The sequence below is a fragment of the Aristolochia californica genome, unplaced genomic scaffold (genome assembly GCF_029961685.1).
Source record: "Aristolochia californica isolate CCGP_79_NKW_82.1479 unplaced genomic scaffold, dmAriCali1.0.hap1 SCAF_15, whole genome shotgun sequence".
NCBI classification, from domain to species: Eukaryota; Viridiplantae; Streptophyta; class Magnoliopsida; order Piperales; family Aristolochiaceae; genus Aristolochia; species Aristolochia californica.
Window position 1 is genome coordinate 24666213 of NW_027181826.1, and position 23210 is coordinate 24689422.

Consider the following 23210-nt stretch of genomic DNA (forward strand, 5'->3'; position numbering starts at 1 on the left):
ATTGGTCCAAGTTAGTTATATACTCCTCTTTCAAAACTTGTCCATTCACTGTATAATAAAAATGCAAAATGCTTTATGAATAATATTCAATAAATAAAAATTTGACAATAGACGCATTCTTTGTAGTAGTTACAAGATGTGTTATTCGATCTCGATCTCATCAATTATTAAGTACCACCCAATAACATCTTGTCATACAACTTTGTGTCAGGGGGGGGGGGGGGGGGGGGTGTGCAAAAACTGAGATTTTGTCCTTCGATGATCAATAGGTCCATCATAATTCCAATCCGTCTTGTTAAATCTTGTTTCAACACTATCCAAGTACCGTGAACAGAATGTCAAAGCTTCATTGTCAATATATGTTTCTACAATTGAACCCTCCTGGCGAGCTCTATCATGTATTGATATTTTTATTTTATGAAGGAACCTCTGGATAGAGTATATCCACCTATATTGTACTTGCCCACATTGTAATGATTCTTAAGGTGAATGAATTGACAGATGAAACATTATATAAAAAAATGATGGTAAAATTATTTTTTCAAACTTGTATAACTCTATGAATAATAATTTTTTTAATGCATCAACTCTTAAATGTTTTTGACAATAACTCTACGAATAATAATTTCAGCTCAGTAATTGGAATAAATACACTATTTGATAGATAACCATGGAAACAAATGTGCATCATTATGCAACAATCATAACTTTTTAAACTGCCTTTTTATTTTGGTTATTTCGGGAAAAAGTAATAGATGTCTAAGAGAGGTATGCTACTTTCTCAACTTCTTGCCCTTCTCTACCAACAAAGAAAGATTCCAATTTTTGTTTGTTTCGCTACTAGAGCAACGGAACAAGCTCGCAATGCGATAAATAATGGCGACCCGAGTCTCCAACTTGGCCAATCTTATTCTCTCCATAGCGAAAGCATTAGCTTGTATGGTTGGCAGATCCTTGGCCATGATTGCTTCCACCTTCTGTTCGCTCTTGAATCTCCTGTCAGGTTTTTATGTTGAGATTTCTTCCCATATGAAGAAAGATATTTTTTCCTTCTCTTAAAAATCATGTAATCCCTGTAATTGTGTTATCACTATAAATCTCTCTCAATCATTCCATGTATAGATTATTATAATCTGTTAATGGGCTATTTAAGCCCAACGATGTGAATACAATTAAACAACAAAAATTGTATTCTTATTCTTGACTTGGTATCAGAGAAGGAAAATCCTTCTCCTTCCCATCGCCGAAGAATAGAGCAGCAGCTCTGTCGCGTATTAATCTCAAAGCAACAACTTTGTCCCGTAGCTTACCGTCGCCGAAGAACAAAGCAACAGTTTTGTCCTGTATTAATCTCAGTCACCGAAAAATAGAGCAGGTCTGCTCTGTTCCGCCATAAGAGCATTGTTCAGAAGTGCTCTCGACGAACCATTGTCACCCTACTCCGACGGACCTTCCGAACGTCGTCGACGACTGCAGTCGAGCCATCGCTCGGCCTTCTAACAAACCGCCAGCCTGAACGTCTCCGACGAAGAAGGAGCCACATTGTCTCCACGAACAAGACGAAGAGGTACAAGAGAAATTTCTCCACGCCCGCCTCCTCGTGGCCACCACCACCAGAGTCTCTGCCGAACGCCAGTGGGACTCCCGAAAGCCGCCGACGAACCACAGGCGAACCACCTTTGGCCACACGAGAAGAAGAAGGTGCGATTTGTTTTTTCTTCCCTCTCGGTCATCGCCGTAACACCGAGCCGCCGCCACCAGAACTCTGACGGGACTCCCGAATGCCACCGAACCACCTTCCTTCCTTCCAAACATAGAACCGTTGTTGAACCACCAGCGTCGACGAAGAAGATGAAGGTAATCATCGTTTTAATTTTTTCTTCTTAACTTAGGAACTATTGTTCCTTTATTTTCTGTCGAGCGCGATCTGAACTCGGAGCGAACCGAGACCCAAAACCGGGTCAACCCAACGGATCAGAGCAAATTTTTGGACCGGATCGAGAGAAAAAAATTTGGGTCAACCCAATGGCAGACCAGACCAGTTCCCAAACTGGACTGAAATCAGAAACCCAAACTGGGTCAACCCAGCGGACTGGACCAGTTCTCGGACCGGACCAGAATCAGATACCCAAATCGGGTCAATCCAAAGGCATGAAGCGGACCAGACCAATATTTTGTTGTTGATTTTATTCTAATCATCACTGATCTTCTTTCATCATGTCGAAGGAATCAAGACCAGAGCGTATTTGTACTCATTGTGGTGAGACTGGGCTTACAAAGTCAATATCTCAACGAAAATATGCTTTGGACTTGTTGAATGAAACTGATATGACAACATGTAGTTCAGTCAGTACTCCCATGGAAGAAAATCTAAAACTGGGAAGACATTCAGGTCAAATCCCTGCTAACAAGGAACGTTATCAGAGACTAATCGGGAGGTTAATGTATCTTACACATACCAGAAAAGATTTAGCTTATATACTAAGCGTGGTTAGTCAATTTATGCACTCTTTACGTGAAGAACATATGAATAATGTCAACTGTATCCTGCGTTACGCTACTTGAAATCATATCCAAGGAAAAGAATTTTATTTAAAAAGGGAGGTGACTTGAAAATTGAAGGTTATATCGATTCCGATTGGGTTGGGTCAATAGAGGATCGATGATCTACATCTAGATACTTTACATTTATAGGTAAAAATTTGGTCACTTGGAGAAGTAAAAAACAAGAGGTAGTGGCTAGATCATCAACTGAAGCTGAATACAGGGGAATGGCCAAGGCAATATGTAAGTTATTATGGATTAAGAATCTGCTGCAAGAACTACACATTGAGCAAACAAGTCCTATGAACTTGTACTATGATAGTAAGGCAGCATGTGATATTGCCCACAACCCAGTCCAACATGATAGAACCAAACATGTTGAACTTGATAGGTATTTTATCAAGGAAAAGCTAGAAGCAAGAAACATTGAAGTCCTTCATGTTCAATCTGAAGGTCAGCTTGCCGATGTACTGACCAAGGCAGTGTCTTACTGAGCTTTTATTAATTGTCTTGACAAGTTAGGCAAGAGTGATATTTAAGCACCAACTTGAGGGGGAGTGTTGAGATTCCTTCCTGTAACAAGAAAGATATTATTTCCTTCTCTTAAAAATCCTGTAATCCGTATAATTGTGTAATCACTGTAAATCTTTCTCAATCATTCCACGTATAGATTATTACAATCTATAAATCGGCTATTTAAGCTCGACAATGTGAAAGCAATTAAACAATAGGAATTGAATTCTTATTCTCGACTTTTTATACTCTGGTTCACTTACTCCATGAGAAAACCTAACGGTTACCACTAGTATTCCATTCAAAAAGAAGAGAGTACCGAAGCTAGAATTCATCTTCTCTAAAACTCATCTAATGATCTCTTTGAAAGAGTCCAAATTATATTTCTGAGATAAACTTTCTTTTTTAAGGTTGAAATTTCTTAAAAGTGAAATTAAGATCTCTCTCTCTCTCTCTCTCTCTCTCTCTCTCTCTCTCTCTCTCTCTCTCTCTCTCTCTCTCTCTCTCTCTCTCTTCGTCCATGTTACAACTTATAGAATTTAATTCCAAAAACACAGAAAAGGTTAGAACAAGGATTCACTGCTTACGGTCAAACTCAAGGTTATACACATGGTTGTACTGCTCATACTTAAAAACCAACTCAACCAATTGAAAATCCGAGTTAATCCTAGACTCAGGCCTTTGGAAAGAGAGAAGCACCCAAAGTAAAAGGGAAAACTCCACCCATATCCAACTTGTCATTTTTCAAAACCGAGTTACAAGTATACTCACCGAGTCACTATACAAATCACTATACAAATTAAATTAGTACGTAAAAATTGAATGGAAATAGAAATTAAATTTTGAAAAATATTACTTTTTTTTTGTTGTAAAATTTACAATTCTGAGTCAAGAGTCAACATGGGCAAAAACAGACTGAAAAAAGAAATTCCCCATGTGGGAAAAAGGCATCTTTGCAGATTTTCTCAAATAAACGAGTTCTACGGTCAGGATCGAGCCATCATTATCATGGCGACACTGGCTGCCGTCTGACGGTCCGACTTTTCGTCTGGTCAACATTCCATGTCCCCTCGCTGCCCCGCAAATAAAGGGAAGTCAATAGTCAAACTTAGTGGTGGGTCCAACCTGCCAAACCTTTCTTGTCTAATCACGGATTAGTGACCTTCCCCATAAACTCTTAACTCGGTCACTGACTCATTTTTCTGTAGATCCGAGTGACTAGGAAGAGTTGGGTGGGATTCTGAATCGTTAACCACCTGGTCGATCTGCATCCGACTCTGATAAAGAAATTGCATTTTTGGGTTGTCCAGATCGAACTACTTGATTGGATTGAGTCGGACGAATCGGACCAAAACTGAGTCGAGCGAGTTTATTCTGTAATCATAGATGAGAGTAAAGATCTTGACTCGTTCATGTTTTTTTGGTTAATCAGGAAGCCTTCACTTCGCTGTCCTTCCACGTCAGCCATGACTAAACGTGGGCGCCACGTGGTAGGAAACCGTGCAGGCTGCAGCCGCCTGTTTGTCTCATGCCCCCCCTCCCGACTGGGCTCTTCGACCCGGACCGGACTGCCAGGTGGGTCTAATTTTATGAGGCAACTCTTAACGGCGATTAACAACTTTCCCTGGACTACCCCCAGATCATCTATCCAACGGTCAAGATTGCATCGATTTTAGATTTCTATGACGACGATTCGTCTTCGCAGCAGTCACCTACTCCCGAGTCAGCCGCAGGCGACATCGTCTTCGTCGTGCACTTCTCTCCGACGTCACTATATGACCATCACTGGTTCCTTCCTCGAACCTCTGCTTCTCTCACCTCCCTCTCTGTCTTCCAGAAACCCAACCCCCCCGTCTCCCCTATCTCGCCTCTCTCGTCTACTAATCGACGGTCAAGATCCCCCGCTGTCTCCGCTTGACCCCGCGACTATAAATGATTCCCCGTGTCTTTCTTCTATCTTCTTATTTTCAATCTCTGTAACTGAGTGCAAAGAGCTGAGAACTTCGATTCCCCCTCCATGGCGATGAGCGAGACTCCTTCTGAACCGACCGACTGGACCCAGTTTTACCATTTGTCGCCCGGGCAGGTGGTGGCTCCTTCTTCGTCCGTGGCAGCGGAATCCGTTGTTGTCACCACGACTACCGCGACGGCTACCGCTAATCCCAGCTTAGGCTCCGGCGGGTCATATTCTCATATCGAGGGTCGAGTCGGGAAGTCGGCGAGGAGGCGCTCAAGGGCGTCGAGGCGGGCGCCGACGACGCTGCTGAACACCGACACCACCAACTTCCGTGCCATGGTGCAGCAGTTCACCGGCGTTCCCAGCGTGCCATTCTCCTCTAATTATCAACCTGCCGGTGGCGGTGGGATGAGTTACGGGTTAGGTGAGCCACCCCGCCAGCAGACGGTCGTTGCTCCTACGTCCTCGGATTACTATCCTCGCCATCATCTTCAGCAGCAGCAGGAAGGGGCCATGTTTTCTTTGGGCCACGGCAATGAATCCTTCCACCCACTTTTTACTAACCCAAGATCCACCTCGGAGATCTCAGAAGACTTCCTGGAGATTCTTTCATCTTCTTCTTCCCAGATTCTGCCCAGACAGGCTCCTGGACAGAACAACAACAACAACAACAATAGTAACAATTATGGGTACATTTTGTGAACCAACCAGAGAGATAACCACATCCAATCCATCACAGAGACATTGACTAATTAGTGTAAATATCGCCATTTCCTTTGTTGCCTTTGCAGAAATTTGTATTCCAGAGCTTATCAGATACTTCATAATATATAAGATTACACCCATTTTTATTTTTCATTCCACGAATTCAACGGCCCCATCTCGATCGAAAATTATAAAGTTCTTTTTTATTTTTTGGGTCGAATGAAATCTGTATCCGAGGCAGTGTACATGATCTTCTTCCACAGGCAAGAGCTTCCGATTCTTTCTCGGGATCGGATCGAAGCTTTTCGCTTTTCCCAGTTTGAACGTGTGCTTTGGGTTCTGACTCATGAGTTGCGAGGACTCTGAGGAAAAGTGGTCTTCTGGAAGCCATCAGTCGCTGCCAGAAATTTCGTAGAGAAGACGCTATTTTCATCTTTTCGTACAGTGAGAGGTAAAAAAGAGAAACAAGTGGGGACAGAGAGAAGAATTCGGACCGAAGTGGGTCCCGCCTTTAAACGACATGCTTGGACTCCTAATTCCTCGGTCAAATTCTCTTTTTTAGATTTACATTTTTAATAAATATAAATCTTCGATGAAGTAAGGCATGAGACCATTTTTATTTTTATTTTTATATATAAATATATGATATGATGAGTAGAATTATAAATAAACTTAGAATCTACACATCAAAGCATTCTTTTAAATATTTTTATTTATTTATTTTTTAAAATATATCATAGTAAATAATAAAAAAAATCTGAATAGAAATCTGAATCTAGTTGACCTACCTTCCACTTTTTTTTTTTTTTTTTGAAATAATCTGGTGGGGCTTTAGAAAGTTCAAAATGTCACTTTTCATGGCTATAAAAGTTACTCTTTTTATTTCTAAAATGCTTGTGGGACATAGACAAATGATTCTCTCCCACAAGTTAAGCACTAAATTATGCAAAATCATGAGAATCTATGTGTCAAGGAGACCCATTAAAACAATTTAAAAAAATTAAATATTTTTTTTAAAATTTTTTTAAGAAGGGTTTGAGTAAAATTGGGATTTGATCAAAATTCACGTAAATGAAACTCATTCAATTTTTTTTGTTTTTTTCTTATTAGGTGTTGGCATGTATATACTGAGGGATTCAAACTTATTTCAACATCATCTGAACAAAACAAAAATATAGTTAAGTAGATATATTTTTTTATTTGAATTTTTTATAAAAAAAGTCAAAGCAATATGTAGCATTATCAAGAGACTCCAAGTTGAGGTCAAATGATTCTCTCCACATGTTAAGGCACTACAAATGTGCAAAATGATGGTTAGTGTATCAAGTGTTAAATAAGTTGGCTTTTTTTTCATAATTTAAAGCACAAAAATGTGCAAAACTACAACAAAGGTAAGTCATGAGAGTCATTCATCCTTCCTATTGATTGATGGGGAGACAACTTTGTTGATAAATACAACCTAACAAATCTAGGTTCCTTTGAGCTTCACCTTGATCATAAAAAGAAAATTGTAATTTCCAAGGTACTTTCTTTTAGTTAAATCTATATGAAAACATAAGAAAATGAAATTTCTTTGCTTGAATTATTAAAAATTAAATTATTAAAAATGAATTTTCTTTGCTTGAATTATTAAAATGAAATGTCATTTGGTCGGACGATTGAGATAGCCGTTTTGCACCAAATAATTTTTCGTATTGGATCAACTGTGGGGTAGACATTCTGTAACATGTACATCCGAGTGGTACTGAATTTGAATAACCTAAGACATCTTAGATTTTGGAAACACTAATCAAGATAATCTATATTATCTTGCATTATTTGTATGGAATAGTATAAGAGGTCAAAGACTATGAACTCAAGCAATCACATAGAGAGTTTACAAAGTAAGAATTTTTATTTTCTTATTACTACAATGTTTTACATTAAATTATAATATTGTTAATATTTTTATTTCTTATAAGAGGTCGCAATGTGATTTAGCCTACTTAGTGGTAAACCGATAAGAATAAGGTCAAACCTTGAATACTATTAGGTAACAATTGAAGTCATAGTGGACCTATTAGAGACTATTAGTCATTGGTGTGTGTAATAGGAACTATCATTGTTTGAATCAGATATTGGTTATATCGACTGGAAGACCCGAGGCTGCAGGGCTACTAGTCCGAAGAGACTCACTCACCAAAAGGGTCGTTGCCATTGATTTAACAACGTCACATAACCTTACGCCAATTCTACAATTATATTATGAATATGTGAGTCTTGCTGTTTTTAAATGTAAGTGACTATGATTAGATTATAAAATGGGTTCACTCCAACCCTAAATCCAAACTTCACAAGAACAAGGAGCAAATCGACAAGACTCGGAATCTCTCTCAAGTAAATTCCTACATGATATAGAATTACGGTTATCTATGCATATAGGTCTCATAAGACTAATGAACTCAATAGTTGCTTGTCTCATACTTAGGATCACTTATGCTACCATAGAAAAAAAACTGGAAGGAAAATTATTTTTCTTTGATTATTTTTTATTAAAAAATCTCTTTGTCTTGTTTTCTTGCGTTTGTGCGATCATAGAAAGCAATGGAAAAATTATGATTTTTGTGTTAACCCTAGAAATAAAATAATTTTTATATATAAAAAACAATAGGGTTGAAGTAAAAGGCACAAGATCAAGAACCACCTTATTTCTTGTTGGTTGATTTTTTTTTTTATGATTTTCAATTAGAGCAATATGAAACTCATTTTTGTATCATTTTTAACATTTTTTAACGGTAAAAAGAATTGAGAGGGATCAAGGGGGAAAGTTTTTCATCCCCAAAAATGGCACAAACACAAGAAAATTTTAGTCAATGAAAAAATTTTCCCATGACATTTTTTTCCTACACTTTATAGATAGCACAAACACATCCTTAGATGCAGCTTAGGAAATACAAAATAGGTAAATTGCGATCCTATTCATACAAAAATAGAACTATACAATTAGGAGTGGTTTTCTTCTCCCATTTTGGGTTTTATCCAAATTGGGTCTCTATGTCTTTTTATCTCCAACCTAAAGGGAAAAGTAGAAGATGGAATACAAGAAAGAAGTATGTTGTTCCACATCTTGTTGTAATTTTTTTGTAACCAAAATATTCAAGAAAGGGTAAAAAAAAAAAAGATGAAATTTTTATATCTATGAAGATTTTTTTCAACAAAAGAAAATCAAATACTAATTTTTTTTTTTCATTACAAACTGAAGTTATAAACTCCTCTTTGAGGGAAAGTGTTAAAGAGAAGGTTGGTGTGAATACGTTTCACATGTAAAATATTTATCTTTTTCATAAATTCAACATAGAAGATTTTTAGTTAACATTTTATATGTTAATGTAATTTGAATATTATTTTACAAATTTTTTTTTTTTTTTCACCAGGGTAAGCAGCTCAGCATTCAAAAAAGAGAATGGTGAAATTCTCCAAAATACTCCGTATCTTACATTTTTTTTCACATGTTAACAGATATTACTATCAATGTCAACACAAGCAGTTTGGTACAAGGGAAAAGACAATAAGAGCAGTACCTCCAAATTGCCAAGAGGCTGAGGTATTCCAATAGACTTCATGATGTTCCGAGATAAAGGTCTTTTACAACAAGACCAGCGGAAGACGTCAATGATATTTTCACGGTCTGTGCGATATCTATCATGGGCACTGTGATTATGAGGCTTTTCTGACTCCAATTCTGCTGCATGAGATGTCCCCAATGAACCATTGCTAACAGCCTTCTCCCGTTAAAACAAAGCTCATATCTACACAGAAAAACATGCCAAATATATTCACAAATGGTGATTAAGGAATACTGTATCCAGGATATGGCAAGCACTAACTATAAAGTAATTTAATCTTTTTTTTTTTTCTTTTTTTTCTGAGAAAGGCCGAATGTTATTAAAAAGCAAGAGTAAAATTGTTAGCAATTCAAAGCTACACCTTAAAGAGATTATTTGTCATCTACTTTAACAACAAATCAAAAAGGTCAAAATTGTCAAGGGCATCAAGCAGACCTGTAAACCACATACAAGAAGTTTATTCTGGAAGTAAATTTTCCTTAAATTGAGTATTGTAGTTTCTTTGTCCTGAAAAAATTTCAGTGTACTTGAATGGCAAGTGCCTTGTAGAAATCAAATTAGGAAATATCTTCAACAATTTATACATTCAAGTAATCAGATAAATGACTGAAAGATATTCTTCTCAGTTCAATCTCTAGCGTTTTGCTTCAAACTCCTATCATGGTCAGTTCTAGCCTGCCTTATTTGCTTGTGTGTTCTTGTTCAAGATGGATATCCAAATTTCATGACAGCAATTCCTACCATCAACTTGTCTCATTTGAGATAATCTACCAGTAATTCTTTCTCTAACTTCACCAAAGAGTGCTCTTCTGGAAGTCTTCACAGGTAGCTAAAGATCCTCAAACCAACAAAAAAATTAAATTATACAAGTGCAGATCTGTGCTAGTTCTGAATGAGATGGCAAAAATCCAATGAAAGAAGCAAAAAGGTATACCATGGCTCATTGCAGAGGTTGTATTGTACTATAACTTCACGCACAAATCGTTGCTGCCTCAGAGCTTTCTACAACATGGTGACCAAGTTAAAAGTAAGCTTGGCAGAGATCAGATTAGGCCAACTAACACAAACGCATCTAGAAAAGAGCACATTTTCACATAGCCCCTGAAAATTCACAAAATTACACTTGTACCATTGTCATCTACTATACATAGATCAGGTTGTGAAAAGCAGAAAAAATACTCCTAAAATAGTAGCTTTATCTGATCCATATAAATGAGAGCAGATGCAGATTTTCATTTTAGCATGGAGCAAATGAATGGTCCACATTAGATAAGCAGTTCACAGCTCAACTATAGCCTGCTAGTATCTGGTAGCTTGCCTCTGGATAACAGTTCTTTCATGCCCTTCTGACTCATATGGCCAAGCCTGCAATGCCACAAATCTGTTGTACTTTTTGCAACGGTAGTAGTAATAGTGTTATTCAAACTAGTAGTCGAATAGAGTGTACCGGTTTTCTTACCCCGAGCCAATACCAATACCCCTTTGGTGACCTCCAAGTGCTATCTGAGAACACCACTGCATGACCACAATCATTAAGCTGCCCAACAGAAATGATGTTCTTCTTCAACTCAGGAATGTGCCTAACCTTTTGTAAAGTCTATTTTTCCCTGTTAGGGAGTGCAATGTCAATGTCTCCCATCCCCATCACGTTCAAAGCCTCTCCATAAACCAGATACACCTTCCCAAAGTCACCTGCAACATAGTTTTGCATTATCTCCCGATGGTAAGATGTATGGAAGGAAGCCCCTGAATCCAGTCATCAACTGGACTATGAACTGGTGCATTCTGTACTTCTTCAGTTACCACATTAGCACTATTATTCTCGGTCTTCTTAAGGTTTCTACAGTTCTTCTTTATGTGGTCAACTTTGCCACAATTCTAGTAAGTTGCCTGCTGACCAGGCCATGACTTGCTTTTGCCCTTGTTATTTGATTTTGATCTGCCTCTGTTTAAGTTCTTGTCATGTGATATCCCTCGAGAATCAACATTCAATGCTGAACTCGAACTCGAGGTCTCACCTGAATCCCTCTTACGTACCTCCTCAGCCAAAATCAAATCACGAACGTCATCATATTTCAATTTTGATTTACCAGTAGAATTACTGACAACCATTCTCATGGTTTCCCAACTATTTGGCAATGAGGCTAATAGTATCAGTGCACGTATCTCATCATCAAATTCAATTTCAACAGACGACAATTGAATTGTGATAGTATTAAAATCATTCAGATGTTGTGTTACAGACGTACCATCTGCCATCTTCAAATTGAATAATTTTTTCATCAAATAAACTTTGTTATTCGCTGAAGGCTTTTCATATATACCTGACAAAGCCTCTATGAGACCCGCAGTCGTCTTCACCTTGCTGACGTTGTGTGCAACGGATCTCGACAGGGTTAGCCGAATGATCCCCAGAACTTGTCGATCTAACAGATTCCAATCGACCTCCTCCATTTTTTCCGGTTTCTTCCCCAACAGTGGAAGATGGAGTTTCTTCCCATACAGGTAGTCCTCTATTTGCATCCTCCAGTATCCAAAGTCCATACCATCAAACTTCTCGATCCCCGATACTTTCACTTCGTCTCCAACCATCGTTTTCCCTCAGACCCGAACCTCAGCTCTGATACCAGTTGTTATGAAAAACGAACGACGATAGCAAAGTAATCACGCACAACACAATATTTTGTAGTTCGGCAAATTACCTACGTCAACAGGAGTTGCAGAGGATTTTTATTTCTTTTGAGGAATCACAATACAAGAGAGTCTCGAACCCTCTATGTTCACCAGCGTCAAAAGAGTACTGAAGTGCACTGTTTTGGCAGCAGCGTCGTCTTGACACATGGCCTCTCTCTTCTGACAATGGCGTCGCCTCGAGAGCCCCACGGTCTTCCGTCAACGGCGTCGCCTCTCTGCTGAGTCCCGATAGGCTTCTCTGTTTGCGCCCCTGTTTCTGTAAGGCGATGAAGGAACACACGATCGTCTGGTGAGGGAGGCTCCTCACCAACGTCGGGAACGAGGGGAACTGGTGAGGAACGATGCGAGAAAGCTCTTCCTCGTCTGCGATAGAACTAGGGCAAGGTTCGCGACAAAGACGAGGCCAACAAATTTCTCCCCTGTTTCTGTAAGTCCCGAGGGAGAGAAATTAAATCACGAGGGAGATTTAATTTCTCCTTGAATGTAGCACACGCCATTTCAAAACAATTGAGAAATGCCCTAAGTGTGGACCAGACTCTACCGTACTCAACAGAAAATTACAGCAAGAGTTCCCTTACCTCGTTGTGCTTCTTAGAAGCTCCTCATGCTTTGCTACTACCAATTTTGTAACTTTTTTCGGCTTTCTGCAGCTGGAATCGAAGGATGACAGATATATAAAGAGCTCTGCGGGTGAAAAATAGGGATGCTTAAAAACACTTGCCAAAACTGCAACATGTTCTAATTTGCTTTCCCATTTTACCCTCGTAACTGCAAACAGGAGAATGGCAAGCGAAGACGGTGAGAATTTTGGCTCGGTAATTGGAATTTTAGGGAAAATTAACGCGGAGATGTAGAGGCGCGCGCATCAGCCACACCTCGTCTATAGAGTAGAAGGCCATCACCCATTCGAACTCTTCTTCTTTCTTCACTACCTCTGTAAATGCTTTTGTTCAGAATTGAAGACGGGAAATACCAACACCAGAGGCTTAAACGGGCGGGTTTCCGCTCGGATGGTAAGGGATCCGCATACAGTCCGTTTATAGTGCCGGCATACCCATTTACTGAACTGCTACAAAATTTTGATTTTTTGAATTTCAAGGATGTGCATTATTCTTAAATCTAATTGAACAAAGCTTAAGTTTATGAGGCTACATACTGCCCGTTCACTTGTGGTCTACAACCGGTCAAAGGGTGACTCAACCGATGGACCCCACTCAATGGGCCCACTATGTAAAATATTTTAAAACTCGTCTCACCGTCAAGGGTCTCACGGTACCCACACCCTTTTGTAAACCCGATGCAGTTTCTCTGGAATCTCGCCATCATTTGGACGCGTGAAAGCCGTCCAGAGGGAGGAGGGCGGTCTGAACCGTGGGAAAAAAACCGACACGATTGCAGGCGAGGCGCTGCGTGAGGGGGGATTCTCCATGGAGAACCAGAATCTCGACGGCGAGAACAATTTGGCTCCCTTCCGCGTATACGCCGATGGAATCTACGATCTCTTCCACTTCGGTCACGCGCGATCTCTCGAGCAGGCCAAAAAACTGTATGTTCCTTTAAAAAAATTCTGACGAGATTTTTTATTTCGTTTTTTATTTGAAGAAGTGAGTATTGTTTGATTGTCTCTTATAGTTCGTATTTTTTTTCTTCTCGTTTTGATAATCGTTGCAAGTTAGAGATTCTGGGTGTGATGCTTGGTGCGAGGTTGCAGTCGCTGTTGAGAGTTCCGCCGTTCTTTGTATTTGTTCTTGGATTACTGGAGTTCCGTTTTTAGCATTTTTCATGAATCGTCGTTCGTTTTTATCTTTTTTTTTTTTTTTTTTTTCTCGTTTATCTGTATCAGTCTTCTTTTTGGTGTTTTTCAGTTTCCTTTTTTTATTTACTCTTAGATAGGTGACATGGTTTTGTAGTACCCTCTTGATCTCTAATTATTTCCACCTTTCCTTGTCCTGGTTTTCTGATTGTTACTTTCTCTTGAGGTTTTGTCTTTTTTTCCCCGTCGTAATTTACACTCCTAGCAATTACTCTTAGATCGATGTGTCTATGTTACGTGTTCACTAAAATTCTTGTATGATTTTCGCATGTTTGTCATATACCAGTTTTTCGCATTTTATTAGCTAGCTAATACTGTTATTACGTTTGTCTTATTTTAGGTTCCCAAATACGTATCTGCTTGTTGGGTGCTGCAATGATGAGATCACTCACATGTATAAAGGGAAGACGGTCATGACCGAGTCTGAACGCTATGAATCTCTTCGACATTGCAAGTATTGTACTCCGCTCTTTTTTTCTTTTTTTTTTAAGGCTTTTAAGCGATTATGTTTCCATTTTTTAAAGTGATGAGTAAATCATGCGTTCAACATCTTGCACCATATAATTTTCTTGCTTGTGGCTCATCTACTTATGTTCTTCATGGAACTGGATTATGTGCCTGCTGACCATTGTTCGTTTTATTATTATTTCTGTTTTGGTATATGTTTTGGCCAAAATTTGGTTTGGTGCAAAGTTAACAATTGGGATATATTGTAGGGATGGTATAATTGATGTTTTTGCTGTGTCTGATAATTGGGATATACTTTAGGGAACGGTACAGTTGATGTTTTGGATCTGTAAGGTTTAATGACTGTCCGAATATCTTTGCTTCTAACCATGCTTATCTCTTTATTCCAGGTGGGTTGATGAAGTCATTCCTGATGCCCCGTGGGTTCTCACACAGGAATTTATCGACAAGCACAAGATTGACTATGTAGCTCACGACTCTCTTCCGTAAGGTCAATTATCCCGAATACAACTTTTGGATAATGTAGTTACAGCAGGTCCTTGCTCATTAATTAGCACCTTGTGACCTTGTTTCTGGAAATTCTTTTTTACTATTTTCTTGTCTGATGAGAACCTGAATATTCTTTTCTTCAATTCATGTTCATAGGTATGCTGATGCCAGTGGTGCTGGCATGGATGTCTATGAATTTGTAAGTTCCACTAATTGGTTTGGTTGGTTCCTATAGTATGCGGAGTTTCTTGTTTCCTTTTATTTTGTATACCCATCATGATAGAATTTTAATGCAGGTCAAGTCCATTGGGAAATTTAAGGAAACTAAGCGCACAGAGGGAATATCAACATCAGATGTTATTATGAGAATCGTTAAAGATTATAACCAGTATGTGATTCGTAACTTGGATCGTGGATACTCTCGCAAAGAGCTTGGTGTCAGCTATGTGAAGGTATTATAAATAATCATAAACTGCAACCTTTTCTTACTTTATTTACTTTATATATGATGAATTTAAGTGGAATATTATTTCAGTAATGGTATTACCAACCCCAAATGACCTGTTCTCTGCATATGTATCATGTCCGCAAGCAACAAAGATCTAGAGTTCTTGAGATCCTTGACTGGGAGACTGTTGTAGTCATCTGGTGAATGACTTCGACTGTTTAGCAACCAGATGTGATGGTCTGTAATTCCCTCTAAGTTAATTATGAGTCTTTCCCATCTGTTGATATTATGAGATCCTGCATCCATGAACTTGTGAATGAGTGGGTCTCATATGCCCTTTATTTTCCGGCTTTGGTAGCTGCAGTGAACATTTTGAGGATAGTGCCAGTTCTGCATCCAAATTCGTCTGTTTTGTTTATGTTTTACGTGGTTGCCTAGTGTCCGGAGCTGATCATTCATCGTCTATGTTTGCTTGTTGTAGGAGAAGAGGTTGAGAGTGAACATGGGACTGAAGAAACTGCGTGAGAAGGTGAAGGAACAACAAGAAAAGGTACAACAGAGGGTGAAGCTGTTTACGGATTCATGCAAAAATTCAAAAAATATAATTGTCTTGTTAAATATGCTGTGTGGGATCATTTCAGTTACAAACTGTGGCCAAAACTGCTGGTATGCTACGCAATGAATGGGTGGAGAATGCCGACCGCTGGGTTGCTGGTTTCCTTGAGAAGTTTGAAGAGGGTTGCCATTTAATGGTAATTTCATCACTTTAGGAGTCTCTTCATTTTTGTTTCTTTTTATGATTATCATGCTGATGAAACTCTTCTCCTGATTTGCCTTTTGCTTCAGGGTACTGCCATTAGGGACAGAATTCAAGAGCGCTTAAGGAAGCAGAACTCGAAAGGTCTCATCGGTTTCTTTGAGGAAGACTCTGAGGAAGAAGAAGAAGAAGATGAAGATGAAGATGAAGATGAATATGATGATGATGATGAAGAGGAGGAGGAGAAAGAAGAAGAGGAAGAATGCTTTGGTGATTCTAAAGATAAGAAGTAGAAACTTTGCTTCAGGTGTTGTTTTTCAAATGTAAGGTGTGAGTCTCCAGCTACGAGTGAGCAAACGGTCTCTTAAGTAAAAAGCTTCAGACATAAAAACTGAGAAAATAGTGAAAAAGTGCTTTATGGCTGATATGGTGATCTGTTTGTTTGGAAGTTCTTTGCTACAGTAATAGGATCGTAACATTTCATGTCTTAAAAGCTGAATGCATGACCCAGAAAGTACAGCCTTTTATTATATGCATGAAATGTCATTAGGAAAGCGGAAAAGGTGTTTTTTAAACGAGTACAAACTCACACGATGAATTTTTTTTTATAATTCATGTTTTAGAAGTTTTTGTTTTAAAAGCTGCGAAAGTGTACATACTTGCCCGTGTATTTGATTGATTGATTGTACAAAAATCATGCAACGAAATTTGCAAAGCCCGTGAGAAATCTGTTTCCAATACATCACCCCTGAGTTAGAGTCTGGGAGTGAACAAAAACAACAAAAGGATAAACCTTCGTTTTCAAAGAGCTCAACTATGTGAACTAATGTACTTTCAGTTCAAACTACGAACTCTCTTTTTGCCATAAATTATGGTAGACATGCACCCAGTCAGTTCAAATCCGAGTTGTCCCTGGCAATCTGTGTCAGAAACTGGAGGAGATTTATGGTCATGGTGAGCTCTTTAATGGAAACAGTGGTAGCAAAAAGGAGTTTGAAAGCAAATAGGTACTTCTGCTGATGAATCAACCCTCTCCTGATTCTGCATATTCAAACCAGGCACATCAGAAAGAAGAAGAAAACAGATTTCTTTTTATTTTTTTTTATTTTGGGGGGTGGAGGGGAATTGTTATCCAAAGAGCTTTAATACCTTGAATGGTTTCCATGTTGTCTTCCTTGTACACCCCCAGTGGGGAACCATGGACAGAGAGGAGCATTTCTCCATGTTTTGGTGGCCTTCGAGTCTTTGGGGCAGAGCCAACTGATAATCTCTGACTTGTCACCTGATATAATAGTTACAAATGAAGAGTAATGCATGTGTTATCTGATCAAAGTATTGGTTAGGAACTGCAACAAGCAGACAGCATCTGCTTATTCAGTAAATGAAACTAGTATTAGATCAGTGCCACAGGACGCAAGGGTTAACTTATGAAACAAGGTATATGGGTTAACTAATAAAACTAAGGTACATCAAATGAAAGGAGAAAAAGGTTGATCAGTGCGTACTCAGTAGCCACAACACATAAAATGCATATTGCAATCCAGTTATTGAAAATCGATCAATACTATATAATTTTTTTGGTAGTATTCAGGTACACTAAGACTTCAAGTACTAGGGTTTATAGAATTGGTTCTGTTGAATTTCAGCCACTCCCATTAATACCAAGGACTGGACAGGAAGGATATTGAAGTGGTCTGGCGCTTTCACTGATCAGTCCACATGCTTGATGGGGACTGGGGCAAATAGGATTGATGAACAGATAAAAGTAAGAAGTCCTTTGCTTTTGCCCGTGATGAATTAATTAGAATAGCACAACAAGTGTGTTACAAACCCCAGGAGTTTGGAATGCATCTGGCAGGCCAAGCATTTGAGTTTCTGACATTTCTTCCCAGACCTGGTATCACCATAATAAAGAGGTTATGTGTATATAATATGCCTACACGAGTTAAAAAGCCAAAGTTAAACAAATCAATAAAACAGACTAATACATACGGCACTCGGGATATGAGATCTTGCAGCTTGTAAAAAGGCAGTTTCAACTGCAAAATTAGAAATAATTCTAGTGAGATCCTGTCCTTCTGAAGGGCCTCAAAAGCTTAAATTTCTTTAGTATAAACAGACCTGCTTTACTCGAAAAGTCAAAGTTATTCATGTCTGGAACAATTGAAGCTCTGAGCTCATTTCCCTCATCAGCAAAGAGAGGAAGATTAAATGCCTTGACCTTCCAGTCTAATTCAATTTCTCCGTTATGTTCATTTTGAATTACAGATAGATTTGGACAATTTTTCTTGAAAAATTCTAAGGCGGGACATTCCAAGTGTTCTTTGGTTAGAAATGACCGCAGTAAACGTAATCGCATAAGCAAATTTTCGATCTCGGCATTGCGAATGGCCTGAATAGCAGCAACTCGTCGTTCAACTGTGAGTTAATGAAAGAGTAAGCACAAGGGAACATGTTACAAGATAAAATCATACATAAATACCTTATCACAATTTACAAGCAAAAAGCTAACATTGATGATGAGAACCACATATAGGCCCAAAAGTGTCAAGGTTTTCCAATAGCAGCTATAAATCATCTAATCCTAAAGAATCAGCAGAGTAATAACTTGCATATTAGAACTGCTAGTTTAAAGATCCACGAGGTAAAATTTCAAGGGTGAAGGTATATATTCAGCCTCTGACAGCATAGGTTGATACTTTCAGTTTCACATCAATTGATGTAATTATTTGAAGAAATAACACAAATAACTGTGTTAATTAATTAGTAGATAGCCCATAATAGATTTCTATTGGCCATGAAAATCAGATAAAATGGTGCAATATATATTTAATTCACAGAAATACTAACATTGGATAAAACAACAAAGCTCATTTATGAAGGTAGACAACAACACCTAGAAGCAAGTTCCAGCTTTTCGTAAGCTTCCAATTGCAAGTTACCAGAGAGAATAAGGAAAGCAAAATAACACCAGATTTACCTTCACGGTTACTGAAATCATGTAATTTCTTTTCTATCTTCTCTTCCTCTAATTGGGGGTTCTCAGCATCATTTCCATCTGTTTTCTGTTTCTTAACTGTTCTTTTTGCTCTTCGCTTTGCCATGAAAGTCTTCACTCCTGATCGAAGTTGGGTTTAGTGAGTAGGCTACATACTACATTTCCAAACAAGTTTCCCAATTAGAGCCGCTGATACATAGAGGAAAAGCTAAAATTCATTCTCCAGTCAAAATAGTGAACTACTTTATGTATTAAAATGACTTCTTTTGCCATACTTATACATAGAAATGATTAAAAAAAGAAAGGAAAAAAACAGGTGAACCAAAAGGTTCCATATATGAAACAATCTAAAACAGAAGATCCTTCTAATAGGTTAAATAAATCAGAGAGAAAGAATTTCAGCCAAATGCCATTCTAACAGTAGAAATGTAGGGAAGCGCAACTTAGAAATAACCCAGATTTCTGAACAAAAAAGTATGGAAAACTTTAAAACCTTCAAATCAGAATATACTAGATAAAACTGATTATGAAGCTTTAAGAGCCAACGAACTTCCAAGAGTAGATTGACATCTTATAGGTCAATTTAAAGAAATAAGTAAAATTTAAACGCGGGTATTTTGTCCAAAAAAAAAAACCTTCTCTTAACAAGTTGACTGTGCTAACTAATAAACTCAACTATCGAGGGTGTGTAGTCCTCCAACTTAAACTCGCAAAGAAACAGGAAATAAAAGCGTTTAAAGTTTCCCTAGCCATCATGGAAAAACAGTGAAAATAATCTAATAAGTGATTTAGAAATTACAGAACATTGGGAGGCACTGAAAACATAATGCTACAAAACAGGTTTTTCTGCCCAAACGTTTTGATCAATGCATTCCTGACATGTTATTCGTTTCAATAAGAGGCAGCGAACGGCCAAAACTTTAACGAAACTGACAATAGAAGAAACAATCGACGACAGAACCTCAGCATACAAGAAATTCTAATACCCACAAGACCACCAAAATGCTAAAAACTTCATCACCTTGACACTGATATGAAATAAAATCATACAATACAACAACAAGACCTCACAGATAATAGACAATACGTTCTTCCCCGAAAGCTATTTTAAAATCAGCGCAAAATAAAGGGTGCTCTTCTTTACCCATAAACACATCATTAACACACAAAAATACCTCGAGGAATCCGACGAAAACGAGCAAGAGACTGAAACCCGAACAATGAGTAGTAATTGGGTTTCTTTCACGAAGGAATGAGCGAGAACGAGAGGGGAGATCGACAGCCAAATGAACTCTCCCCTTTTCCTCTTCCTGCTTTCTCTCGACTCCCCGTTCGACGTTTTAATGTTTTAGGCGCGGTCTTTGGAATTTGTTGGAGTCCATTTCCACTGGGCGGAAAATTTCCCAAGTTTGATTGGACTTACGACAGCCCAAGCCCATACTGTATTGCAATAGAAATGAAGGGGAGAAAATATCGAGACAAATTGAAACTGCCTGACCACAGAATGAGCCAATCAGACCACATATTAGAAGCTTAGATAGTAGGGTTAGAAGTTGGGTGTCTACTTCATGTCCTTTCTGTAGAGTACAAGCTTTTCAAGCTGCAATCAAAGTGAACTGTCCTTTTCCACAGCACTTGTTTGTCTTCATTGAGGAGGGTAGTTATGAAGGCCCATGTAGATGCTTTTCATCACTTTTGCTGTCCACTACTCTTTTAAAGGCATCCTGCAACTACTACAGTGCAAGACAAGCAGAATCCAAAGGTGCCTTGTTTAGCCGATTTAATGATGAGAAAACTCAGCCTTTGAATGTAGATGATTATACATAGTGAATAAAGCGATGTAAAACTTGAAAAAGATGAGAAAAGGAGTGAGATGGAGAAATGGCAAGTTGATAGAAATTCTTGAATAAGTTTAGGTTAAGAGTTGATGATCATTCTAAAGTAAGAGGGGAATGACACACTCAAAGAGACAATTTCTAGCAGAAATTTAAAGGGTTATTGCAATCGCTGGTGGCGGACCGACGGGCCGATGGAAGTTATGAGAATAGACTCGTTGCCAGCAAGTAGGGTAGGAGGAGTGGGCGAGGAGCACGTAGAATTGATGGTAACACAAGGGCATCACAGTACCCTTTCCCTGTCAGAGAAGTCTACAAGGCATATGGTATGAGACGCTGAAATGAACCACACTTTGTATTGATTAAGGATGGTATTTATCTATAGTTTAGAACAAAAAAGGGTAAATATAATCGTGGCAGAGTATGTTGCTTTTGTTGCTGCTCACAATGCAGCGTGAACTGCCAAAAATCCCTCTTCCTTTGAGGGCTTGATACCAACAGACTTAGATAAGTGTCATAGAGGTAAGCATGATAAAGTCTACTATGAAGTTCGCCATGTTGGTTAAAATAATAAGGAAGATACAATAGTTCAACTACTGCAAATATTCTCAAAACAGAGAGGAGAACAAGATATGAAACCGAGAGTCTTGTTTCTTACCTTTGCATCAAACTGAAATGTCCACCATCTCAATCAGCAAGACTTTCTAGTAGAATATTTAGAATAATAGCAACGTGTTTTCATGATTTACAGCAACATCAAATATTGCCAGCTCTGCTTGATCTTCCTTTACTGAAATGAAAACTTTCCAAATAGAAAAAAAATTCACCTATCAATACAATAATAGCTTGATGTTAACTCTTCTCAATTAATGGAAATCTTTATCCTGAGATCTTAGTTGTTTTTTTGTGCACGACTTCATCAAGCCATGAGTTTCGAACAAAGACGTAAGATAACAATGGTATGCTAGTTTGCAACAATCTTTCCTAATATAAGGGCTCGTCAAGAGATGGCAGCAAAACAGGTGGAGGTGCTCTGGAAATAACAAAGAAGATTCATAAAAGGTTGATACAACAGTATTGAAGTAGCAGCCATGGAAGCCACAAGCAAACCCAATCTCTTCATCGAAAAAAATCCTAGACAGAGTCAAAACTTCTTTTGTCATGACTCATAACTTTACCACACCCAACAAACTAATGGAAGTTGCTCCTGGCTACTATTACTCAGAATTCTGAACTTTTGTTATCCAAGAACAATGACTATCATGTACCAGTAGTCTTTAACAAAAACCATTGTTTTATATCAATAACCACCTCTCGTACTGCTTCTTTTACAACAACAACAATCCTCCAATTTGAATGCTAGAACAGGAGAACAAAAGTTCTGGAATGAAGAGAAGAAAAAAACTTAGGGCGAGGTTAATACACTTTGTAAGTGCCGGAGGAAAGTGGGAGGGAAAGTGAAGTACTTTCCCCAGTGAAAGTGAGAGGAAAAGTGAAGTACTTTCCCCAATGAAAGTAAAGTAAAGTACTTGTTTGTGTTAGTGTGCGCAATGGAAAGTGCAGTGTAAAGTACTTATTTATGTTAGTGTCCACAATGTAAAGTGTTGTGTAAAGTACTTGTTTGTGTTAGTGTGCACAATGGAAAGTGCGGAATAAAGTGCAGATAAATTATTTATTAAATAAAATATTTTGATCTATCTGATTTCCAAAAAATTAAATTAATATTAGTTAATAAATAAAATATATTAAATATAACAATTAAACAAATGCTTACTTTTATATTATTAAAACTGTAATCAAATTATAATTTTGTAATATTTAAATATGAAATAATAATATAAAAATGATATTACAAAATAGTTATTAACTTAATATATATTAGTAATATCAAAATAATATTAATTTATTAACATAATTTATAAAAATTAAAATATATACACAAATACTTACTTTTATAATATCCAAAACCTTAATGCAATTATTATATTAAAAGTGTTTAAATTCTCACTCTTAAACTAACATATATATGTAGTTATATTTGTTTAAATTTATTACCCAGCGTACTACACAAACATCGTAATAATAAAAATAATACAAATATAACTCAATCACCTATTTAATATAAACAACTATAACTGTACATACAAAATACAACACAAAAAATATTTAATGGCATTAAAACATAATAGTCAATAGTTTTGCCACCTCTAAATTGCTAATACATCTCGAAAATACGATGCTCTTACAGATTGTACTACAGGCTCTCTCTGAGTACTTTGAGTGTCCACATCATCCTCAACATCATCACCACTATCATTGTCTTCATTTTCATTTGTATTATTATCTTCACAATGTTCTCCACCAGAATCATCACTTGAGTCATC

General features: G+C 37.9%; 3 protein-coding genes across 5 annotated transcripts; 2 read left to right on the forward strand and 1 right to left on the reverse strand.

The window, feature by feature from the left end:
- The first annotated feature begins 5074 nt into the window (after positions 1–5074).
- On the forward strand, positions 5075–5716 carry LOC137951295 (VQ motif-containing protein 22-like). The gene has a single exon (XM_068797879.1). It carries the CDS (start codon positions 5075–5077, stop codon positions 5714–5716), a length of 642 nt encoding a protein of 213 aa, XP_068653980.1.
- Positions 5717–13355: 7639 nt separating this feature from the next.
- Positions 13356–16441, forward strand: LOC137951584 (choline-phosphate cytidylyltransferase 2-like). The gene is made up of 8 exons (XM_068798345.1): positions 13356–13564; positions 14172–14285; positions 14689–14784; positions 14945–14987; positions 15085–15240; positions 15718–15786; positions 15878–15988; positions 16083–16441. The coding sequence occupies exons 1-8, from the start codon at positions 13446–13448 to the stop codon at positions 16284–16286; spliced, it is 912 nt and encodes a 303-aa protein (XP_068654446.1). The 5' UTR covers positions 13356–13445; the 3' UTR covers positions 16287–16441.
- A 259-nt stretch (positions 16442–16700) lies between these two features.
- On the reverse strand, positions 16701–20315 carry LOC137951725 (uncharacterized). Of its 3 annotated transcripts, none has more exons than XM_068798595.1 (7): positions 20167–20315; positions 18974–19111; positions 18115–18411; positions 17986–18032; positions 17825–17887; positions 17143–17275; positions 16701–17034 (listed from the first exon to the last, which is right to left on the reverse strand). In XM_068798595.1, the coding sequence occupies exons 2-7, from the start codon at positions 19095–19097 to the stop codon at positions 17018–17020; spliced, it is 681 nt and encodes a 226-aa protein (XP_068654696.1). In that variant the 5' UTR covers positions 19098–19111; positions 20167–20315; the 3' UTR covers positions 16701–17017. The 3 variants fall into 3 exon arrangements, with proteins under 3 accessions (XP_068654696.1, XP_068654694.1, XP_068654695.1); XM_068798593.1 differs by having other exon boundaries at positions 18974–19146; XM_068798594.1 differs by having other exon boundaries at positions 18974–19180.
- Between the last annotated feature and the right edge of the window lie 2895 nt (positions 20316–23210).

Excerpts from the sequence above, each read along its gene's own strand:
- LOC137951725 (XM_068798595.1), bottom strand. The coding sequence starts at position 19,097 with ATGGCAAAGCGAAGAGCAAAAAGAACAGTTAAGAAACAGAAAACAGAT. Across the intron at positions 18,412-18,973 it reads TGATTTCAGTAACCGTGAAG|TTGAACGACGAGTTGCTGCT; the intron begins GTAAATCTGGTG and ends ATTAACTCACAG. Across the intron at positions 18,033-18,114 it reads TGACTTTTCGAGTAAAGCAG|TTGAAACTGCCTTTTTACAA; the intron begins GTCTGTTTATAC and ends CTAATTTTGCAG.
- LOC137951584 (XM_068798345.1), top strand. The coding sequence starts at position 13,446 with ATGGAGAACCAGAATCTCGACGGCGAGAACAATTTGGCTCCCTTCCGC. Across the intron at positions 14,785-14,944 it reads GTAGCTCACGACTCTCTTCC|GTATGCTGATGCCAGTGGTG; the intron begins GTAAGGTCAATT and ends TCATGTTCATAG. Across the intron at positions 15,241-15,717 it reads TTGGTGTCAGCTATGTGAAG|GAGAAGAGGTTGAGAGTGAA; the intron begins GTATTATAAATA and ends TGCTTGTTGTAG.
- LOC137951295 (XM_068797879.1), top strand. The coding sequence starts at position 5,075 with ATGGCGATGAGCGAGACTCCTTCTGAACCGACCGACTGGACCCAGTTT.